An 18,074-nucleotide genomic window follows, 5' to 3' on the forward strand; every position below is an offset into this window, starting at 1 on the left:
CCGCGCCGCCATTTCCTCGGCCGGGGGGCGCTCCCGAGGGGTACGCGCGGCTGCCAGGGCCCCTCGCGGCGTGGGGGGACTGTCAGTGGGCGCGTCTGCCTCGCCGTCGGCGGAGGGAGGGTGTGGGGGGAACAGCTATGTGCTCAGACGGGTGCTTAAGGATGCAGGATCCTGGTTTTAATGACGGAAGCACAGAACGATTAAGCCATTTGTCAGACTTCGGATATGAAGGACTGTAGCAGAGCAAATAGCAGAAGCCAGGTATTCCAGCTTGTAGTTCTGTTTTTTGTTTGTTTTTTTTTTTTTTTTTTTTTTTGTTTTTTTTTTTTTTTTTAATAGTTTTACGGTCATTCGAGTAAGTGTTTGAGGGGGAGCAATACCTACTTCAAAGTGCACACAGTTTTTCATTTCAACCGTGCCTGCACTTTAACAGTGCTTGATTTATTTTTGACATTTCCTGGTAAGTAATTGATTTTTAATGAGAAGTTGCCTGGGAGAAACAATTTAGGCATCTTACTCTATTTACAGTTCACTGAATGAACGTTGAATCTCACTGAATTAATTGTACTGTCATAAGAGAATAGCTATTACTTTAATAAAAAAAGAGAGTTATGTTAGTCAAAATGCTGTTCTTGGAAGAAGAATTTGCATTTTTCCAAGTCTCCTTATTGTCATTTTTTTAAAAAGTCAAATGTCAAATAGTGACAAAAGGCAGAAATGTTCTTCACATACACCTCAGAAATTATTTCCTTGTCTTCCCCCCCCCCCCCCCCCCCAGTGCATTCACTGTACATTATATATATTGTATATTGCAATACATGCAGGTACACAACTGCATCAGGAGCATATGGTTCCATGCTCTCACAGAGGTTGCTGGCAAGGAACAGATTGCCCTGATCAAACAGCAAGGAGCAGTTTTTCCCGTTTACTTCTGTTATACTTTTTAGAAGCCCCGCAGGGCACTAAACAGATTAAATCTTTCCCATCTGCTTTGGGAGAATCGGAACTGGGTACCTATGCCTGCACTGCTGTGGTCTAACATGTGCGTTTCACACCGCTTCAAGAAGAGCCTTTCTAGATACAGTCCGTCCAGAACCATCCCGTGGCAAAAATTTTTGACCCTAAACTATGCCATACTGCACGGCTTTGTCCCTCCAGGTCAGCCTCCAATTGAATTTGGACATTTGGGGAGAACACTGTAGGAAAGCTTACCTTCTCTTTTGAAAAACCCCAGAGAAAACAATGTTCCGTGTAAATTTGTTCCTTCTATCCTCAGAAAAACACGTATTATCCAGCTATTGGTTCATCTCATGACTTAGCCTATGTGGGAATTGATTTTGGAGATGGTCCGAGGCAGGCACATGAAGGGCTGGTTTTCAGATGTCTTTGTACTGAAGACAATGGTCTACTGGCTCATTCATTGTAGGCTTTTCTGAAACTGATTCTGGCTACAGAGCACTCACACCCCCCCAGCCCCCCCCAGAGCGCCCTGCCTCTGTGGAACAGGTATTTGTCAGAGACAGGCCAATTCTCCCCTCCCACCCTGCTCCAGAATTTGGGCATATTTTATAATTGAGATTGTCTTGACAGTCTTTCACTCGGGTCCTAAATTGCAACAGCAACTGCAAAGCATCCTGGTTAGGGAATGGTAGGAGAATTTTAAAAGTTTCTCGACTTACTAGAAGAAAAAAGATTGAGGATTTTGACAGTTGATAGTTTCAGTGTGTTACAATAAAGTACAAATTGCTCCATATTTTGTGGGAAAAAATGTTGATTCATACCTGCAGTAGTCTTACATAATTTTCTTAAACAGTTTGTGAATTGTATATCTTACCTATCCAGAAGGAGCCAGTAAGTTGATACATACTGCATGTAGCTAATTTGAGACAAGATAAGTGAGAAAACCAAGAAAAATTTATATGCTCCATATATTCTATGATTTTATTATCTTTGTAAAAGATAATTAGTTCACCTTTTAAAATAGTATTGTTTATGTAAAACAAGACTGTCAAAACATTTATGAGATGTGTTGGGGCAGAGCACAACAAACTTTAAATCTTGCTTTCACTGAGAAGCCAAGTCCCACAGGGCTGTAATCAGTAAACAGCTTACATCAAGGTAGGTTACAAATGCTTGTTCACTATCATTGGAGTTGTTAGACCCGCAAGAATTTTCTGAGGAGCACAGAATGAGAAAATTACTGTAATTTTGCAACTGAGGAATGCATTTCCAGCCTACAAGAACTGATGCTTTAAATACTTGCCACTGTAGAATCTGCCTTTCCATCAGGTTCTGAAGATCACAAACTCTTGGTTGTGAACCATGCCGGGCTCGTCAGCATTCTTGCTTTGAGCTACTTTTATGGCTTTTCTACATGCCAATTTAGTGTAAAGAAAGGCAGGGTATGAATTTGCAGTATGTTAACTATTCTTCTTTGAAAACTTAAAGTATCCTCCCTGCCCCATGCAAATGTAAAGTCTTTGGCTGACTATGGCCATTTCGTTGGGTTGTGTTCAGGTTCAGCACTGGAGTGGAATGGTAGAGGCTACAGGTAGAGTGAAGAAGTTAAGAAAGCATAAAAGAGGAGGCTAATCTGAATGTTTATATAAATAAGATGAAAGGGCAGTATTGTCCTTTGTATTTATCTCAATAGTACTTTGTGTGTGAAGGGTTTGGTTAGGTGTTAATAAATTTTATACATTGTCCTTATTTCTGGTCTTAAATTGCAATAGGAAACTGAGAGGTAAGAAGTTTGTTCTATTACGCGTCTGAAAAGCCCACCAAGCCTGTTGAAAGATTAGCATGAAACTGAAACAAGGAAACTAACATTTTGCTTGAGCACTTAGGGTTGGGCCTGGCTTTAAAAGACTGTTCCATTGTTAACAGAACATAAAAGCTCTTTCAACTGCACACAGAGATAGTAGCAAATATAAATCAATGAAGGTTATTGGTACAGTAACAAGTTACTGTGAATCAAGAGGCCCAATTTGAATAATTTAAAAAAAATAAAAATTAGTTACCTTAATTTTTAGGTGTCTAACCTGAGACTCTACCTACACTTATATTGCCTGTACCAGAACAGGTCCCAGTGTGGCTTGCTTTTGATATAAGCCTTCTGCCTCCATGGTCATGGTAAATGGCCATGACAACTGTGAGCATTCACACAGTCCTGCAGGCAGTCTGAGCTCACGCTGCTGTTAAATACCAACTGCCCTTGCAGCAGGCTGTGCTGAAGCCCTTCTGCAAAATAATCCATGAATAATTTGCCTCTTCAGCGTTAACCGTGGGACACTGCTGCGTGACAACATTCCTGGTCCACCTACAGTGCCTGAGCCTGTGCTTGGCCTGGAGGGCAGGCAGAGCCTTGCTATCCAGCCTAAGCCCATGGCTTTAGGTCTGGCAGCACAGTTTGGTTGAATCTTACATGTATGAAGGGCTTAACTTTCTCTCTCAGTGTGCCTCAGGGCTCCCTTACAGCCTACACCAAGACAGGGCTTGCACCACTCATTGAGGACATGAAGGAAATGGAAGCTTCAGTCCAGGCTTAAGGTAGAATGTTAATGCAGTTATGGAAAATTCCAGACTTAATAATTAACCGTGTTGTAAAGATAAGTCACTTTGTGAACATGTTGGCATAATCACTATAAGAAAGATACAATGTATATATTATAGGATAGGATATCCATTTCCTATATGGATAGGACAAATTAAATAAAAACTACTTCCTGTTTGCAGTCTGTTTCCTATCTGGAGAAACAGTGACTTTCAATCTGAGCATGAAGCAGATAATCTGCAGTGGGAAGAAAAGCAGTGTCTCTCTGCCTTTGAATGCTAGCCAGGAAGACAGAGCAGCTCCATTCTCTGTCTCAAATTTTTTGAAGCTTTGTGCTTTTTCTATTTCGTAAATGGTTGCATTCCCTGTGAAAGTAAAATGGATCCTCTAGTTGCTATCGATAGTCAAGCTAAAGGGTGATCATGACTACCCTAGAATTAATACAGCGGTTCGCATGAAAAAGTCTATATCAAAGCAGGAATCTTCAGTCATTCCCCCTGAGAGCATTTGTTTTGGTAGTTGTTAATGCAGAACTAGAAAACAGAACCATGTGAATGTGTAGCGTGTATTAATCAACGCTGATTTTCAAACATTTGTTAGAGATGAATAACAAAGTTTCTCAGCTATCAAAACTCTGCAGGCACACTTTATTATAAAAGAAGAGACAAGCAGCATTGAAGTTGCTGTGGGATTGTGTTATCTAAACTGACACAAGTCCTTTTTAAACTGACATAGAAGAAATTGCACCTATGTAAGAAGGTCAGTAAAATCATGCACCTGGGTAACCAGATGAAAATAAAGCATAGGTGTATATTCAGGGCGTATGGCTAATAGAGCTTTGTACGGAGCTCTATCACCATAGTAAACAAGAGTCACTTGTTTGCACTGGAAGCTTGACAATAGTTTAAACTGATTTGAAATAATTTAGCTGAACATGTACAACCTCCTTTTGCAGGTGCTCAGTATCTTACGTAAAAATAGATTAAACCTCTTACCAACTTTTGTTGGTATTGGTAAACAATCTCTGTATACAAACACATCATTTAAAGCTCTTCTGTACATAACAACCGACAAACCTAAAGATACGTAAGTTAAAGGTGCTCTAGATGTAGGCACCCTCCAGTCATCCACCCAGAAGCATGTGCACACCTCTGTTGCCATACTGTCATAATAGACACCAAAGCATGGCACTCTCCAGGCCCATTGGGGGATGCATACAGCCTATTAACCCTTTTCCCAAACTTTCCTGGTAACTGCAGATCCAGTCATTTTCCCTGGTAACAGTTCACTGTTCCCTGTAGTTTTATACTGGTATAATCAATAACATTTTGCAAATGATAACTGAATCCACAGGTTGATCTCTCTCAGCTGTGGTGGCTTGAAAGGGCATAAAAAGCAGAAACATCTCAATTTCTATCCCCCTGCCAGCTATATTTTGTCATAAAAGTGAACATTTTTGTCTTTGAATATATATAATATCAATAGAATAAGAAAAGCCAGTTTTTATGTAACCACACATCCAGTGTTTGTTTCCCCTCCTTTTTTTCCAGGATTGCACTGTGACCTCTGTTACTTTTTATCTGCTTTACAGAACAGCTGAACTGTAGCTGGGTGAAGAGTTACCTAAGGAAGCGAGAGCAAAGGTGACTTTCCCAATGTGATATGAGCCCCTTATTATATTGTGCCTCTATCCTTGCAGTGACTTTGCAGCTCCCTTCCAGACCAGGCTTCAGCCACTGTCAGCATTTTGCACTTCTGATAGATTCAGGGATTTCAAAGGAGGAACAAACAGGTCATCTATGCAACCTTTTGTACGGCACCGCTCATAAAATACCACCAAGCTACTGAGATAAGCATGTTTTCCATTTACTGATGGCTCTTACAGCACTGAATGAGGATTAGGTTGACAAACTGAGCTGACTCATGTTGTTTCATGGAGCAACCGAAGAGGATGGAAGTATGTCAGAGAGCAGGCAACGCCTTTTCCTCATAGTGGCAATAGTAATGGTAGCAGATCAAGTTAATCATAAACAAAACCCAAAGCAAGTAGCAGAAAGCTCCCTGGGATGATAGTTAACCTTGCTGTGATGAACAGCAGCATTTCGGCCAGATTATTTTTTCACTCAGGTAGTCAATTTACTGAGGCATCCTCTATTTGTGAACAGGAATCTCTGTTCATCTAAAGCTCTTCAACTGCCTACATCTGCACTAAGGTAGCAAATGCGTGTTCCTGGTTTCAGTGTTTCCTGCATTGTTTGGGGAAACTCGGTGGGCCAGGAACTGACAGTGTAACTTCTACATTTAACAGGAAGCTTTTTGTTTGTTTTCAAACTCGATGCAAGGTATTGCTGCCCTTTAGAGAACTGCATTCATTTTAGATATTTGGATTAAATCAGTAGCCTAAAATAGACTGTGCATGTTGACAGCTGCTCCTATTACTTAATCCTTGAAACACTGCACAGGCCAAAGAGAAAATACCGCAGCAAACATTTTCTGTGTTAAACTTGGCTAAACTAGAGTAAATACTAAGACAGTATTCTCCTCCAGCTGCCGACATCTATGTTGTTTTCCCTCTGACATTCAGGGTGCAAACCCAGTTAAGCAGGAACTCTTTGGGCTCTTTTTTGTGTGCCAAGCTCAATGGCAGCACTTTAAAACCAAAAATGGATTGGTAACAGTTGGCTATAATTTAATGGGCTATGAATCACTTCCCACAAGCTGAAAGCATGGCTATAGTGCTGGTACTAATGCTGAAGCAGAACTGGTCTTTCTTTGATAATATTGACCAGGCTCTATTGCAACTAAGCCCTCAGCGGGATGCTTGTATGTTTGGTTAACAAGAGAAGAGTGAAGAAAAGGCAGAGGTGGTCCTGTGATGAACACTTTTACAACAGTGGAGAAGAGGGAGATGGTATCTGCAGCACTGACTCTTGACCTGGTTCATACCAGCTTTCAGACTTCTCCAAATGTTAACAGAAGATTACGCTATCCGTTTCAAATGGCAACAGTGAGAAAGGCTTCTTGTCTTGATGCAGTAGGGACTACTGCCTTCACAGCCTGGTTGTAGATAAATGCTGCTATGCAGCCCTTTGACAGGTTTATTGAAGGAAATAATGGGTGTTCAGTGTTTTTGGAAACGTTGCTTTCATTTCAGTGGCATTTATGATGTCCAGCTTAGAGAGAAAAAGAAAATTATTCTACTTTGTGCACTTCTGTTGCTTTGCTTATACTTGACCACCTTTCAATATATTTATTGTTATTTACTGATTAATGTTTGTACAACATGTGAATAACAGATAATGCCCACACCTGTTGCACTCTTTTAACTCCTTTTTTCCTACTGGTTCCTAATTTCCGTTAGAGGTTGATTTGAAAATGCCAGCAATATTAACTGCAGTTTGACAAAGACAAAATCTGAAAGCATGTCCAAAATATTTTTGTTAATGCTGAAAGTTACTGTGGGAGGAATGAATGAGAAGTATCCAGTGGGATTATTTTCTTCAGGAAGACCAATTTAAACTACCACATAATTTAGGCACTCTCACAATAATGAAAAGTTGGTGTGTGAAGGAGAGATTTTGAAATCTTAGGGACACAGTCATTTTGTGAAGGAAAAGCAAAATATATAAAATGGAAAAGGTTAAAGATCATAGGGAATAATTTCCATTGTTAATTTTCACAATTCTGTGCGAAAAACAAGAGAGGTATCAGCCATTTTCTTCTTATAATCTTCATCAAATTTCTTATTCTGCGCCACAGTGAAATAATTCTTCCAGTCCCCAACAACCCCTAAGAAATAACAAAGCAAAAAAAAAAGAAAAAAGATTAATATACGAGGATTTCCTGAAGCCCATTAGCTGTGACTCACGAGATACTTACACTTCAAGGCTTATTTTAAAACAGAATGACAACCAGGAAGACAGAGTTGATGCCAGTAACAAAATTCAGTACCTTTTCTCATGAACGGGGAAACAGAGTGATCCATTATTCCCTGAAACTCTTTAGTGTAGTTTGTCATGGGATTTTCTTTCATTATCTCAAATGAAGTGTTATGGAGTATTTTGTTGAGAACTTCCTGATTCACATCCTTCTCTAGGAATTTCAGGATCTTCAGAATTTCTTGCTTTGGATTCTCCAGAGAGAATAACATGAGATAAGATACAGAGCCAGGAAAAGCAAAGGAATCAAACATAATGTTAAAGTTGCAATTGTTGTCAGGGTCAGTCAATCAGGTTAACTGAAGCTTTACTGGTACAGCTGGCATTATAATAGAAATCTGTTGATTTTGGACTTCCAGATGTCAGAGCTCAATAAACATATATTCATTACCTCCTTCATATCTTCATAGAAGAGGTAGAGAATACGGTGCTTATCTTTTGCCTTCCACCATCCTTTTACATGGTCATACCAGGAACCCCAGAGCACTGAAAAAGGAGTAACATCATCAGCAGCTATAGATGCCCAAACTGTCTTTAGGTATCTGTTTCCCCCATAACCAGTGTCAGGGCATTTCCCAGCTGGTTTTGAATCACTGTGGCCATGACTGCTGTGCTCCGTGCTTATCACAGCATTCGTGCTATTAATCCCTCAGGCATATGGATGCTCAGAGCAGGATTCATGTGTAACTTTGGAGGGTAACAAATGCAGATGCTTACCCCTGAATGAAAATTGCAGCCTGCCTTTATGGTCGATGGAGAGAAACAGATGTTTCCAGAGTGATTCATCTGATCAGCTGGACAGGACTGGCCTTAATTGGCCCTTCTTTGAGCAGGGGTTGGACCAGATAAGGTCCCTTCCAACACGCATTATTCCATGATTTTAGCTGTTTTAAATATTTGTTACACTATTAGAAGTGCCTGTTTCTCTCCAGCAAGTATCAAGATGACTAGCTTGGACAGAGGTAGCTATGTTCTAGATGTCTGCACTGGGACAGATGGCTCCCAAGCTGAGCTGGTCAAACAGAAGACACAAGGTCTCCTTTAGACATGAGACTCTCATGCTGGTCCAGACAGTGGTGTTTCTAGGCACGGTGGTAAAAATATTAAGGACCTATAGAAGCTTTACTGACCAAAATTGCAGACTGCCATCCACCTGAGCAGGTTTTCTTTCTTGGACATGAGCACCTATTTTAGAAAGGGAAGAATCAGCTTCCTGGGTTGCATGTCTTTGGCTAGATAACTGGCTTTGTTTAGATGCATGATTTTTATACAGATGAATTTAGGTAAAAAGACTCCCTTAACTCAAATTCACACTGCACAGTTCTACACAAAATTAAACCTTGGTGTCTTGTATATCAGGCTAGAGTAAAACCAATTAAACCACTGTTCCTTCCCAGCTGGCTTCCAAGCAGGTTTCTTTTAACCTCAGAGAGAAGAGATTAAGCCTGAAAATTGTCACATATGTTTCTGAATGATAATAAAATAAAGAGTAGCTTTTTTTTTTTTTTTTTTTTTTTTTTTTTTCCAAAATGGGAATGTAAATATAAAATTAATCCTTTAGGTACTAATAAAAACCCATGAATGAAGATAAATTATTACTGAAACACTTTCAGTAGATCTCTTTCCGTAAAGTGTCAGCACTGGATTTCAAATCATAGCTGAAATAAATAAATCAATGTAACGCATTTTTTAAATTAACAAAGTCTCTTATACAACTGACTGCAGTTCATCACCTTTTCCGGACATGAATTTCTCCACGAACTCCTCCCAGGTTCCTGGGTCAGGCATTCCTTTATTCATTCTGTGGAAATGGTAGTATGACACCAGGTTGTCTTTTGCATTTCTTGCCACATAGATTATCTTTATTGATATGAAAAGAGAGAGAAAAAATAGCTTACACATGCTTATATAGATACTGAGCATCTCCTGGAGTTTTCTCTTGGAGCCTGATGACAGAGGCTTAAGAGAATTTGCTTTGAAGCTGCCATTTTCTGAAATTCAATGCAGGTAACTTAGCCGTGACTTCTTTAGTTTCACACAGGCTTTGCACATTAAAGGGAAAATATCTGGAGAGACCTTTAGGTTTCATAAAGATTCTGGACACCATATTCAGTCCTGGTTTATGTCACTTTCTTTGCTGCTGAAGTAGAATTGAGTCCTACCTCTTCAGCCTTACCTTACAGTTTTGTTCCCAGAAGGAGGGAGGCACCAGCTGCACAGGGAGATGAGTTTTTATTGTTCGTGGAGAAGGCATTGCTTCAGCTAACTCCAGGCCTGTGGGATGTTTCATTATGAGATATGACTTGTTCTCTAAATTGCACTAGCACTTTTTTGCTATTCTGATATGTGGGATTTTGACTGTGACTTTTCAGCAGTTCACCTTGCAATGATCACTCATCTCCAAAGCAATTACGTAGCAGTGCAACATACAACATTGCATAATCACCTTTGGTGTTTCTAGAGAAAGTTTAACCTAAGTATTCAAGGATGAAAGGGGGAACACTAATTCGTATCTTCTTGCTTTCCTGGGCCCATGTTTAACCACTGCATTCCAAGGGACAATGATGAACACTGATTTATATTCACCCAATCAAAGTTTTTCCTTTGCAGTATTTAGTGATCTCCTTTCACTTTGCAGGTAAGAAAAATTTGTTTCTTTCTAGGATATGAGAAGAATAGACTGGCTAACTAGACATTCTGGATACTATGTAAAGAGAAACCAGGAGAATGATGGACAGTGGATTTTGAGTGGCTATGGATATATGGGAATACTTGGGAATATCTAGTGATACATGGAGATGTGTTATCCCCTCCTTCTCTCCTTTTTAAACATCTATCATGACCTCTATCATTCTTTTTTTCCCTATCATTGTCTATCATCCTCTGTCATCCTTTAGCATTTTTTTGTCTCTCTCTGTGTCAACACAGTCTAGCTTAGAGGAGAAGAAGCACTTCTGCTGCAGTTAGTCAAGCTCTTCAGCTTCAAATGTGAAGAGAATCTGGCTTAAAGATTTGTGTGGGACAGGAGCCATGGCTGGGGGAAGACTCTCATACGAAACTTCAAAACAGTCAGGCCTGCTGGTTGCCTGAATGCCCCATAGCTTGTTTAGATGACTAGACCCTAGAATTTAACAGCAGTTACTCCAAACAGCAGCAAAACTACTGAAAACACAATCCACCTTTTGGGAATACACCTGTGACATAGGTTTCTCATCCATACAGCACCTACTCAGAGAATGGGATTCAGTTGCCCTCACCTTGCCATTTCACTCATATCTGCTGCTGGTTTGGGTACTGTGGACTATCACACACGGCTTTCAGGTGCCACTTCAAAGCAGCATGGTCTTCAATAGCACCTGAGTCACATCTGCCAGCCTTGCATCGGCTTGAGCAGCACTAGAAGTTTTTGTTAAAGCAACTGAACTGATCCCTGATAGCCGACACAGTGCATAGTTCAGTGACAAAGCAAGTGAGACCCTTCTTGTCTTGTTTTGTTTCGTCTAAAATACAAAGTTATTTATATCATATTCACCTGAGTAATATGCAGTTGAAGGCTCTTGGATAGACCACTCGAGGAAAGGATGACGTCTGTAAGTAGTGGCGCGTTTACACTTCTCAACATCTCCATTTTGTTGAATCATATCCACTATCTCCTGTGTCCATGTGGTACCTGCAAATGTCAGTGTTTAGAGCTTCACTCAGGGATAGCCAAGAGTCTCTTCTGCTAGGGAGCTGAAAGCCAGATGGACTCCGTATTAACGGAGGAAGGAACAGCACAGAAGATGATGGACAAAGTGGAAAGAGACGATAATGGAGGGAAAAATGCATAATTAGGAATACAGAGGTAAATCCCAAAGCACAGTTTCAGGGTTTCCATTTTAGACAGGCTTCTTCTTGCCAACAGAAAGAGCCTCCACCCCCATGCCAGTAATGAAGAATGCTCTGGGATAAACTCACTATTGTTTGGAGATTTTATTATTTGATGAGATGAATGAAATTCCCTTCTCCTAATTTTCATAGCTCACAAAAAATCAGATATTTCAACATATGTTTTCATCCTGAATTTGAAAGAAAAAAAATTAAATACCTAACTGAGTGAGTAAAAATTTCATGAAGTTTGAAAATATAAAAAAGTTGCAGTCTTTTCAAGGTTCCCATTTGGAATGCTTTAATGAAGGTCAGTACAACATTTCATCTGCCTGAGCTGCTGCAACATCCTGTAAGAGTTAAGTGCTGTGTCTCTCATGCGGCTCTTTTCCCTGATAGCTGTGATCACTGGGTTAACCACATCTCCGCTGAGGTACTGTGGCAGGTCAGCTAGAAAACAGGCCAAGGGATAACTTGGAAAGCAGTGTGGGCAGGAAACGCAACCCTTCTTAAGATTCTTGAGCTGTGCAGCTCTGACAGATGCAGCAATTTCAAATGGACTCTTAACTTTATTTCTTTCAATTCATTGGCTGAAAGGTTTTAATCCAGGCTGGACAAAAGAACGTGATTATGCTTTCAGTATACAGGAAATAAATGAAAAGCTTTTAGGTTTTACAAAAATAATTATTTGTTGGGGTTTTTTGTAATAATGTTTGGTTTTGTTTTGTTTTTTTTTTCTCTGCTGAAAAAATTACTTAAAAGTTCTTGCTAATTCAAGTAACTATTTTTTTTATGATCATCGGATGTTCCTGAATCTGTTCCTCAATCCCCTAAACTGTACATGTATTTATTCATCCAGGATTAATATTGATACTTGTTATTCATTGTTTTCCTTTGTAGTAAGTATAAAGGGTCTGGTCAAGAGAAGAAATAGTAATGAGTTAAGCTGAATAAAATACCAGATAGATAATGGTGAATATTTTAATTTGTTGTCTGAATCTATTAAGTGAATTTGATTATTTCATGAAAATAATTAGCCCATTTCCAGAAATTAGTACTGGTTTACACACCAAGTCATTCCCCAGATACATAACAAATATTACATAGTTGTTCAGTTGGTTTCTATTATTTCTTAGTAATGATGACTTTTTACTAGGCTTTGTTAAGTCATTACCTATTGGTGGAAAACTTCTTTTTCTGCCATTAATATATACGAATATAATCTAAATCAAAGGAATCATTTAAGTATAGGTAATTAGACTTTGACCATCTGAACTTTAGTATAAATAGATGGTCGTTACTTCTGCCAAAGAAGTCAGAAGTTGCTAGTCACAACTAACAGAGCCTCATGTCTTTAAAATATGTCTGGTTTGGGCTTAAACCAATATCAGCCAGAATAGAAAAACATAATTTTCAATTTCAACAATAAGCATTATCCCAGACTTTTCTGTTTCCTACCCACACCAACCTGCTTTTGCATAGGTTGCGATGAGCAGATCATCAGGTCTGGCTTTGAACTTCCACACTTGGTCCCACATGCTGCATATTGGTTTTGTCAGAGGAATACCTTCCACTTCAACTATCTCAGCTCGGGGCACTATCTGTTTCAGACTCAAATCTTCCATTTTATCCAGGGCCATTCAGCACTGCATGAAGAAGGAAAGGCTTGGAATTAACATGGTTGCTCTGAAGAAAACCTTACATTTACTCATCCTTTCTTGAGGTCTCTTTTATTAACTGAATTCCATGTCATCTGATTTCCTTGGCTATGATTTGGTCTGCCTGGATCCATATATAGGCTCCTTAAAGCTGGATCTGATTTTCAGATATGCTTGGTATTTTGCTGGTGGTGGTTCTCAGTATCTCTAAAAATCACTCTGTTCACTCAGATACAAAAAGGAAAAAAAGCCATTATTCCCATCTTTAAATGTTTTACCAAACATACGTATATAAAATTCTGACTGTAAGTATGTGGCCCTTGAAAGGCAAGAAAAAGCAATCAGAGGTGTGATTCAAAAGAAGGCAGAGCATAACAGCTCCCACTGAAGTCAGCATGCAGGACTCAGCCCTTCCTTCGTAATGAAAATAAACAGAAAAACCCGGTAACGCCCTTTGGGCCTCATACTCACAAGGATATTTGCAGAGCTTGTCTGTGTTGCGTTCCTGGAGCTTTTCACTCTTAGGGCTCTTTGCTGTATGTTGAAATTTGTTGCAGATAAATAAGCCAAACTAGATAGATCATTAACTAAAGGTTGTTAGACTTTAATTATTTAAATCAATCTATTTAGGTCTGCTGCCTATTGTACAGTTTTACTGCAACTAGTTATTACTTTCTGGATTTCTCTTAAGGAGGACTCTTCTTAACCACAACCTTCAGAGCCTCACAATCTTGTCAGAGGAGAGTTCTGCTTATAGGAAAGCTACGAAAATCATCTCAAAAATATCAGCTGGAAAAGAGAACAGACATTTCACTCCCAACAGCAAACATTGCCTAAAATTTCCTTTTGTTTCATTGTTTACTTACACCTGATTTCACACAGATTCACTTGAGCAAAGCGAGAGGTTGGATTGGTGGCTGGACAGTGACCCAAGAAATTTAAAAAAAAAGAAGCAAGAAGAAACTTCCCAGAGAATTTTTCCTGCTTGAATGTCTCCGATCCTTGTCTGTACTGATGACTGTGCACCCACTTAGATCTTCAGGCAGAAGTAGAATGAAAGCTCGGGTGGAGTTTATATTCCTCCTATGAGTGTGAGGAGAGCAAAGGAGGAGATACAGCAGCAGCCAACGGCTGAGCAGTTTTTCTGGTTTGGTTTATGAGCTTCTTTTTCATCCTGTGAAGGAAAAATACTTTGAATTCTTATCTAGTGGAAGGTGTCTCTGCCCATGGCAGGGGGTTTGGAACTAGGTGATCTTTAAGGTCCCTTCCAACCCAAACCATTCTATGATCTGTCATCTAAAATATGATTCTTTACTGGCAACAACATTAAATGTTGATCAGTAGCTCCTCCAAGATTATTTTAACTTGTCTCTGTCATTGTCAAAAGTTTTGGAATAATTAATTTTCTTACTAACATTTAATCTAAATTTCAAAATAGTTTATTATTTGTTAATACCTGAGATCAATAGGACTGAATTAATTAAAAGTTACCTGGTTCCGTTTTCACCATGTACTGCACCATGCTCATTTAATAGATGTCTAAGGGTCTGTTTCATTTCTGGGGCCAGCCGTTTGTGTTTTATAGCATTTTCTAGTCAGGTTCACATGTTAACTAGCTAGTCATTACAAGGTTAGGGATCACTCTGTGTGAGGTAAAGTTTCTTTGTAAGATTTAAGTCCCTATCTATTTTTATATCTGCATGAGATACTGGGAGAGATAATGACACGCCCCAGACTAGCCCCAAACACCATAGTAACATTGGCTGCCAAAAGTATGCCACTGACACTTTGATATCTGGTTCCCAGCTGTTGCAGTCACGCTGAAATGTTTGGTTGCGTCGGGAGAAGCTGCTCTTGGGCAAAAGGTAGGTCGTGCCAGCTGAACTCAAGCAAGTTTGAATGGATTATGTTCATAAAGGAAATTTATTTTGAAACAGCATTGCTATCAGGCATTGCTTCTGTCTTCTGCTGAAGGCATGCCAGCACTGTGAGTACTCGAGGTCCTTTTTGGTCATCTTTTGGATGGTCTGGAAACATTTGTATCTAAAATGGCCTTCTGTTACCTCAGTTTTTAAAAGACATTTCATGCATACTAATCAAATGAGGATGTGGCCATCCTTGCAGTAATCCTGCCTGCGTACGGAGGGCTAGTCAGCATGGCCAGTGGAGCTTAGAGACTGATTCCACTGACCAGACATGAGCTGACTTGCTTTGCAGAGTCCATGAACTGAATGGATTAGCTCTCCATTGGCTGTAGGAGGAACGTAGGGATCTAGGTTGCAAAGACTCGCATTTTAAGGCACTGGTGGGAAGTGCGGATATTCTGCCCTGGATGTGGGGAGTGAGGTGAGAGTGAGCTGGTGCAGGGCTTTTCTGGATATCGATAAGAAAGGCCTGACAACAAATAACTTCATAATATAACTGTTTCAATATGACAGAATAATAATAAGAATATAGTTAGCGAGTCAATGTTATGTCCCTTCAGATGCTGGGAACCTTGTGTTTGTGCAGCATCGGACGGAGCCCGGGTGGGTTTTTCCCAGGGCACACTGAGCAGGTCCTGCCTGTGGAGAGAAGCTCCTCCTTTTTGGTCATTCAAGCTGTTCTATAGTTTATATAGCTTATAGAGTTTCAAAGAATCGGGAGACAAACCAAGAAACTGAGAGAACTGCTCGATCAACCACTTGATCTTTTTCTGGCTCTGACACGCTTTTTCTTCTGAAAGGCTGGCAATCCCAGAACGAACAAATAACACAGAACAAGCAAAGAATGTATGGTTAAGATATAATATTTCTGTTTGTGGGTTTTGTTATTTTTTTTTTTTTTTTTTTTTTTTTTTCCTAACATGACCACTACTTTCAAGTTTTGCCATGGAAGGATTTGTCATTTTCCTCTGTGTTAAGCTGGTGCTGATTCTGTTTGTCCTTCTTACATCTGCACCCAGGAGTTTATTTGCTGCGTTGAAGTGGTATTCACCAGCCTTTCAGTTACACAACCATCCTGATAATGCAGTAATCCCCAAAGCACATCAGCTGGTGTGTCTGAACAAAGAAAAACCCAAGAGCTGCTTATCGAGTGGTTCTCTTTTATTGCAGCTGTGAATCTGAGTAGCCTGTGAACAGTACACTGTGCCAGATAAGCTGGAGTGAGGTCAAAACCCGCTGCCTGCAGCTTTAAAATTGCTTTGGAAGTAGGCAATGGGTGATGGATTTCTCCTGTTGTGAAATACGGAGTAAGAGGTGAACTGGTCAGCCCAGGGACTGGGTTTCTGAGCTGGGATCATGGTTTACTGGGCTACTGTAAAAAAAGACCAGGCATACTCTGCAAAGAGTTTACTCCAGGTTTCCACTGACCTTTTCCTGAGTACAAGCTACTGGCAGGTGTTTCCTCATGTAACACATAATGGGTTTATTATATTTTGTATTTTGTATTTTGTATTATTTTGTATTATTTTGTATTTTGTATTTTATTTTGTATTTTCTTTGTTGTGTTTTGTATTTTGTATGTTGTGTTTTGTATTTTGTGTGATGTATGTTGTATTTTGTATTTTGTATTTTATTTTAGCTTTAGATCTTTACCTGGAGTGGAAAGCCACAGGCCACTCAACAGAAACAACAATACGAAGAGACTGCTGGGTGCTCACAGCACGGAGACAAGAGACTGCGAATCAGGAATATGTTTATCTGTCCTTGGAAGTATCCTTGCTGTATAGCATTGTGAGTTGGGGTGCTTAGTGTTGGGTTTTGTAGTCACAGCTTAGTGAAATCTGCATCAGATCAGCAAGAAAGTACAAAGGGAGAGCAGAGGTACCTTTATCTTACTTTTTTCCTCATCTCCCATCTTTAAATCTACATATGGTGAGCCAAAAAATTTTCATTTATCACAGTGTGATAATTGTCTACGAGTCTCTCATTTAGTTCCAGCTAAAATTCTCCTTTCAGCACACAGCAATTTATAACAGTGATGGGGGGGGTGTTCAGGAATATTATTGCACAAGATGGCCAAGTTGCTGGGCTGGCTGCTGGCCTGGGCCTCCTCCTCCTCCTCTGGTCCGTGTCAGGACACAGCTCCCCTTCGGCACAGCGTCACCTGAGTTGTTCTGGGGATAAGAGCATGTTTGCGCTATTTACGTACTTTTATTCAATGGCACAGATTTGTTACCGTTTCTTCTCATTTTTCCTTGGCATGGACTGAAAACCAGAAGGGGATGTCCTGGGGACCCTTGGATATTTCATGGATTCAGGACCCCATTAACACATGCTGCTGCTATACTTCAGTGCTCTCCCTGCCCACACTATGCTGTTCCTGACATTAATACGACTATTTACCTGAGCAGGGATATTCAAATGTTACTGACTAGAACGTCTGAAGGGAGTTAAGCAAAGATAAACAGCACTACAGTGGAGTCAAAACTAGAAGCAGGCAGATGAATAAAGACATAGTTTTCTTCTGTTAGCCCTCCAGAGTCTGGAATAAGGTCTACGTTGTTTATTGCTCTTCTTCAAGTGAGATCTTTAAAATCTCTTAAACTCCTGTTAAGTATATGAGTTTTGCATTTTCTAGCTTGGAAAAAAAAAAAAAAAAGAGATTATCTAAGAAATAAAATATTTTAAATAAACTATCTGAAGCTTTTATTTATTTATTTATTTATAATCAGTAGAGCATTTTTTATTGATGATAATTGCACAATGAGATCTCTGGCAAAAGGTTCTGCTTTATTAACTAATAGAAAGCACTAACATTGCTGTATTAGCTCATTTTACTCTCTTCACAATGAGTGTTTCAGGGATTATTTGTATATAGAGAAAGAATATTTGAAAGAATGTGGGTAACTCAAAAACTCACTGAATGTGTTATGTCAGATATTAAAAACAACTGACAGAAATGTGCCTTGGACAAGAAATCTGTCTCAGGCTAGTGGACATGAATAATACTCAGACAATTTAAAGGCAGGGAAGGCGTTTTTTGTTCTAATTTTTGTGTTGGATCTGAATATTTTTGCATTTAAAATTTAATCAAGAATCACAGTGGGACTTTCAAATCATGTTAGAATAAGTG

At 39.6% G+C, this 18,074-nt stretch overlaps 1 protein-coding gene and 1 long non-coding RNA gene across 4 annotated transcripts; one reads left to right on the forward strand and one right to left on the reverse strand.

Moving 5' to 3' along the window:
• The first annotated feature begins 148 nt into the window (after positions 1-148).
• On the forward strand, positions 149-17,625 carry LOC116962636. 2 transcript variants are annotated; one of them, XR_004407688.2, is made up of 3 exons: positions 149-261; positions 16,581-16,732; positions 17,218-17,625. It is a non-coding gene; the product is annotated as an uncharacterized LOC116962636 (long non-coding RNA). The 2 variants fall into 2 exon arrangements; XR_004407689.2 differs by lacking the exon at positions 149-261 and adding an exon at positions 14,803-14,881.
• Positions 6,769-13,932, reverse strand: SULT1C4 (sulfotransferase family 1C member 4). Of its 2 annotated transcripts, none has more exons than XM_009976801.2 (8): positions 13,883-13,932; positions 12,827-13,004; positions 11,024-11,161; positions 9,668-9,765; positions 9,225-9,351; positions 7,883-7,977; positions 7,505-7,685; positions 6,769-7,342 (listed from the first exon to the last, which is right to left on the reverse strand). In XM_009976801.2, exons 2-8 carry the CDS (start codon positions 12,996-12,998, stop codon positions 7,230-7,232), a joined length of 924 nt encoding a protein of 307 aa, XP_009975103.1. In that variant the 5' UTR covers positions 12,999-13,004; positions 13,883-13,932; the 3' UTR covers positions 6,769-7,229. The 2 variants fall into 2 exon arrangements, with proteins under 2 accessions (XP_009975103.1, XP_032852973.1); XM_032997082.2 differs by lacking the exon at positions 13,883-13,932 and adding an exon at positions 13,488-13,728.
• Positions 17,626-18,074: the final 449 nt, after the last annotated feature.

This window comes from Tyto alba, unplaced genomic scaffold (genome assembly GCF_018691265.1).
Source record: "Tyto alba isolate M040663 unplaced genomic scaffold, T.alba_DEE_v4.0 Super-Scaffold_45, whole genome shotgun sequence".
Lineage (NCBI taxonomy): Eukaryota > Metazoa > Chordata > Aves > Strigiformes > Tytonidae > Tyto > Tyto alba.

Bases quoted from the DNA above. Each gene is read 5' to 3' on its own strand.
- SULT1C4 (XM_009976801.2), bottom strand. From the start codon at position 12,998: ATGGCCCTGGATAAAATGGAAGATTTGAGTCTGAAACAGATAGTGCCC. The intron at 9,766-11,023 runs GTGAATATGATA...AACATCCCACAG, and splicing joins TTCAACTGCATATTACTCAG to GCCTGGAGTTAGCTGAAGCA. The intron at 7,686-7,882 runs GTAATGAATATA...TTCTCTCTGGAG, and splicing joins TCTATGAAGATATGAAGGAG to AATCCAAAGCAAGAAATTCT.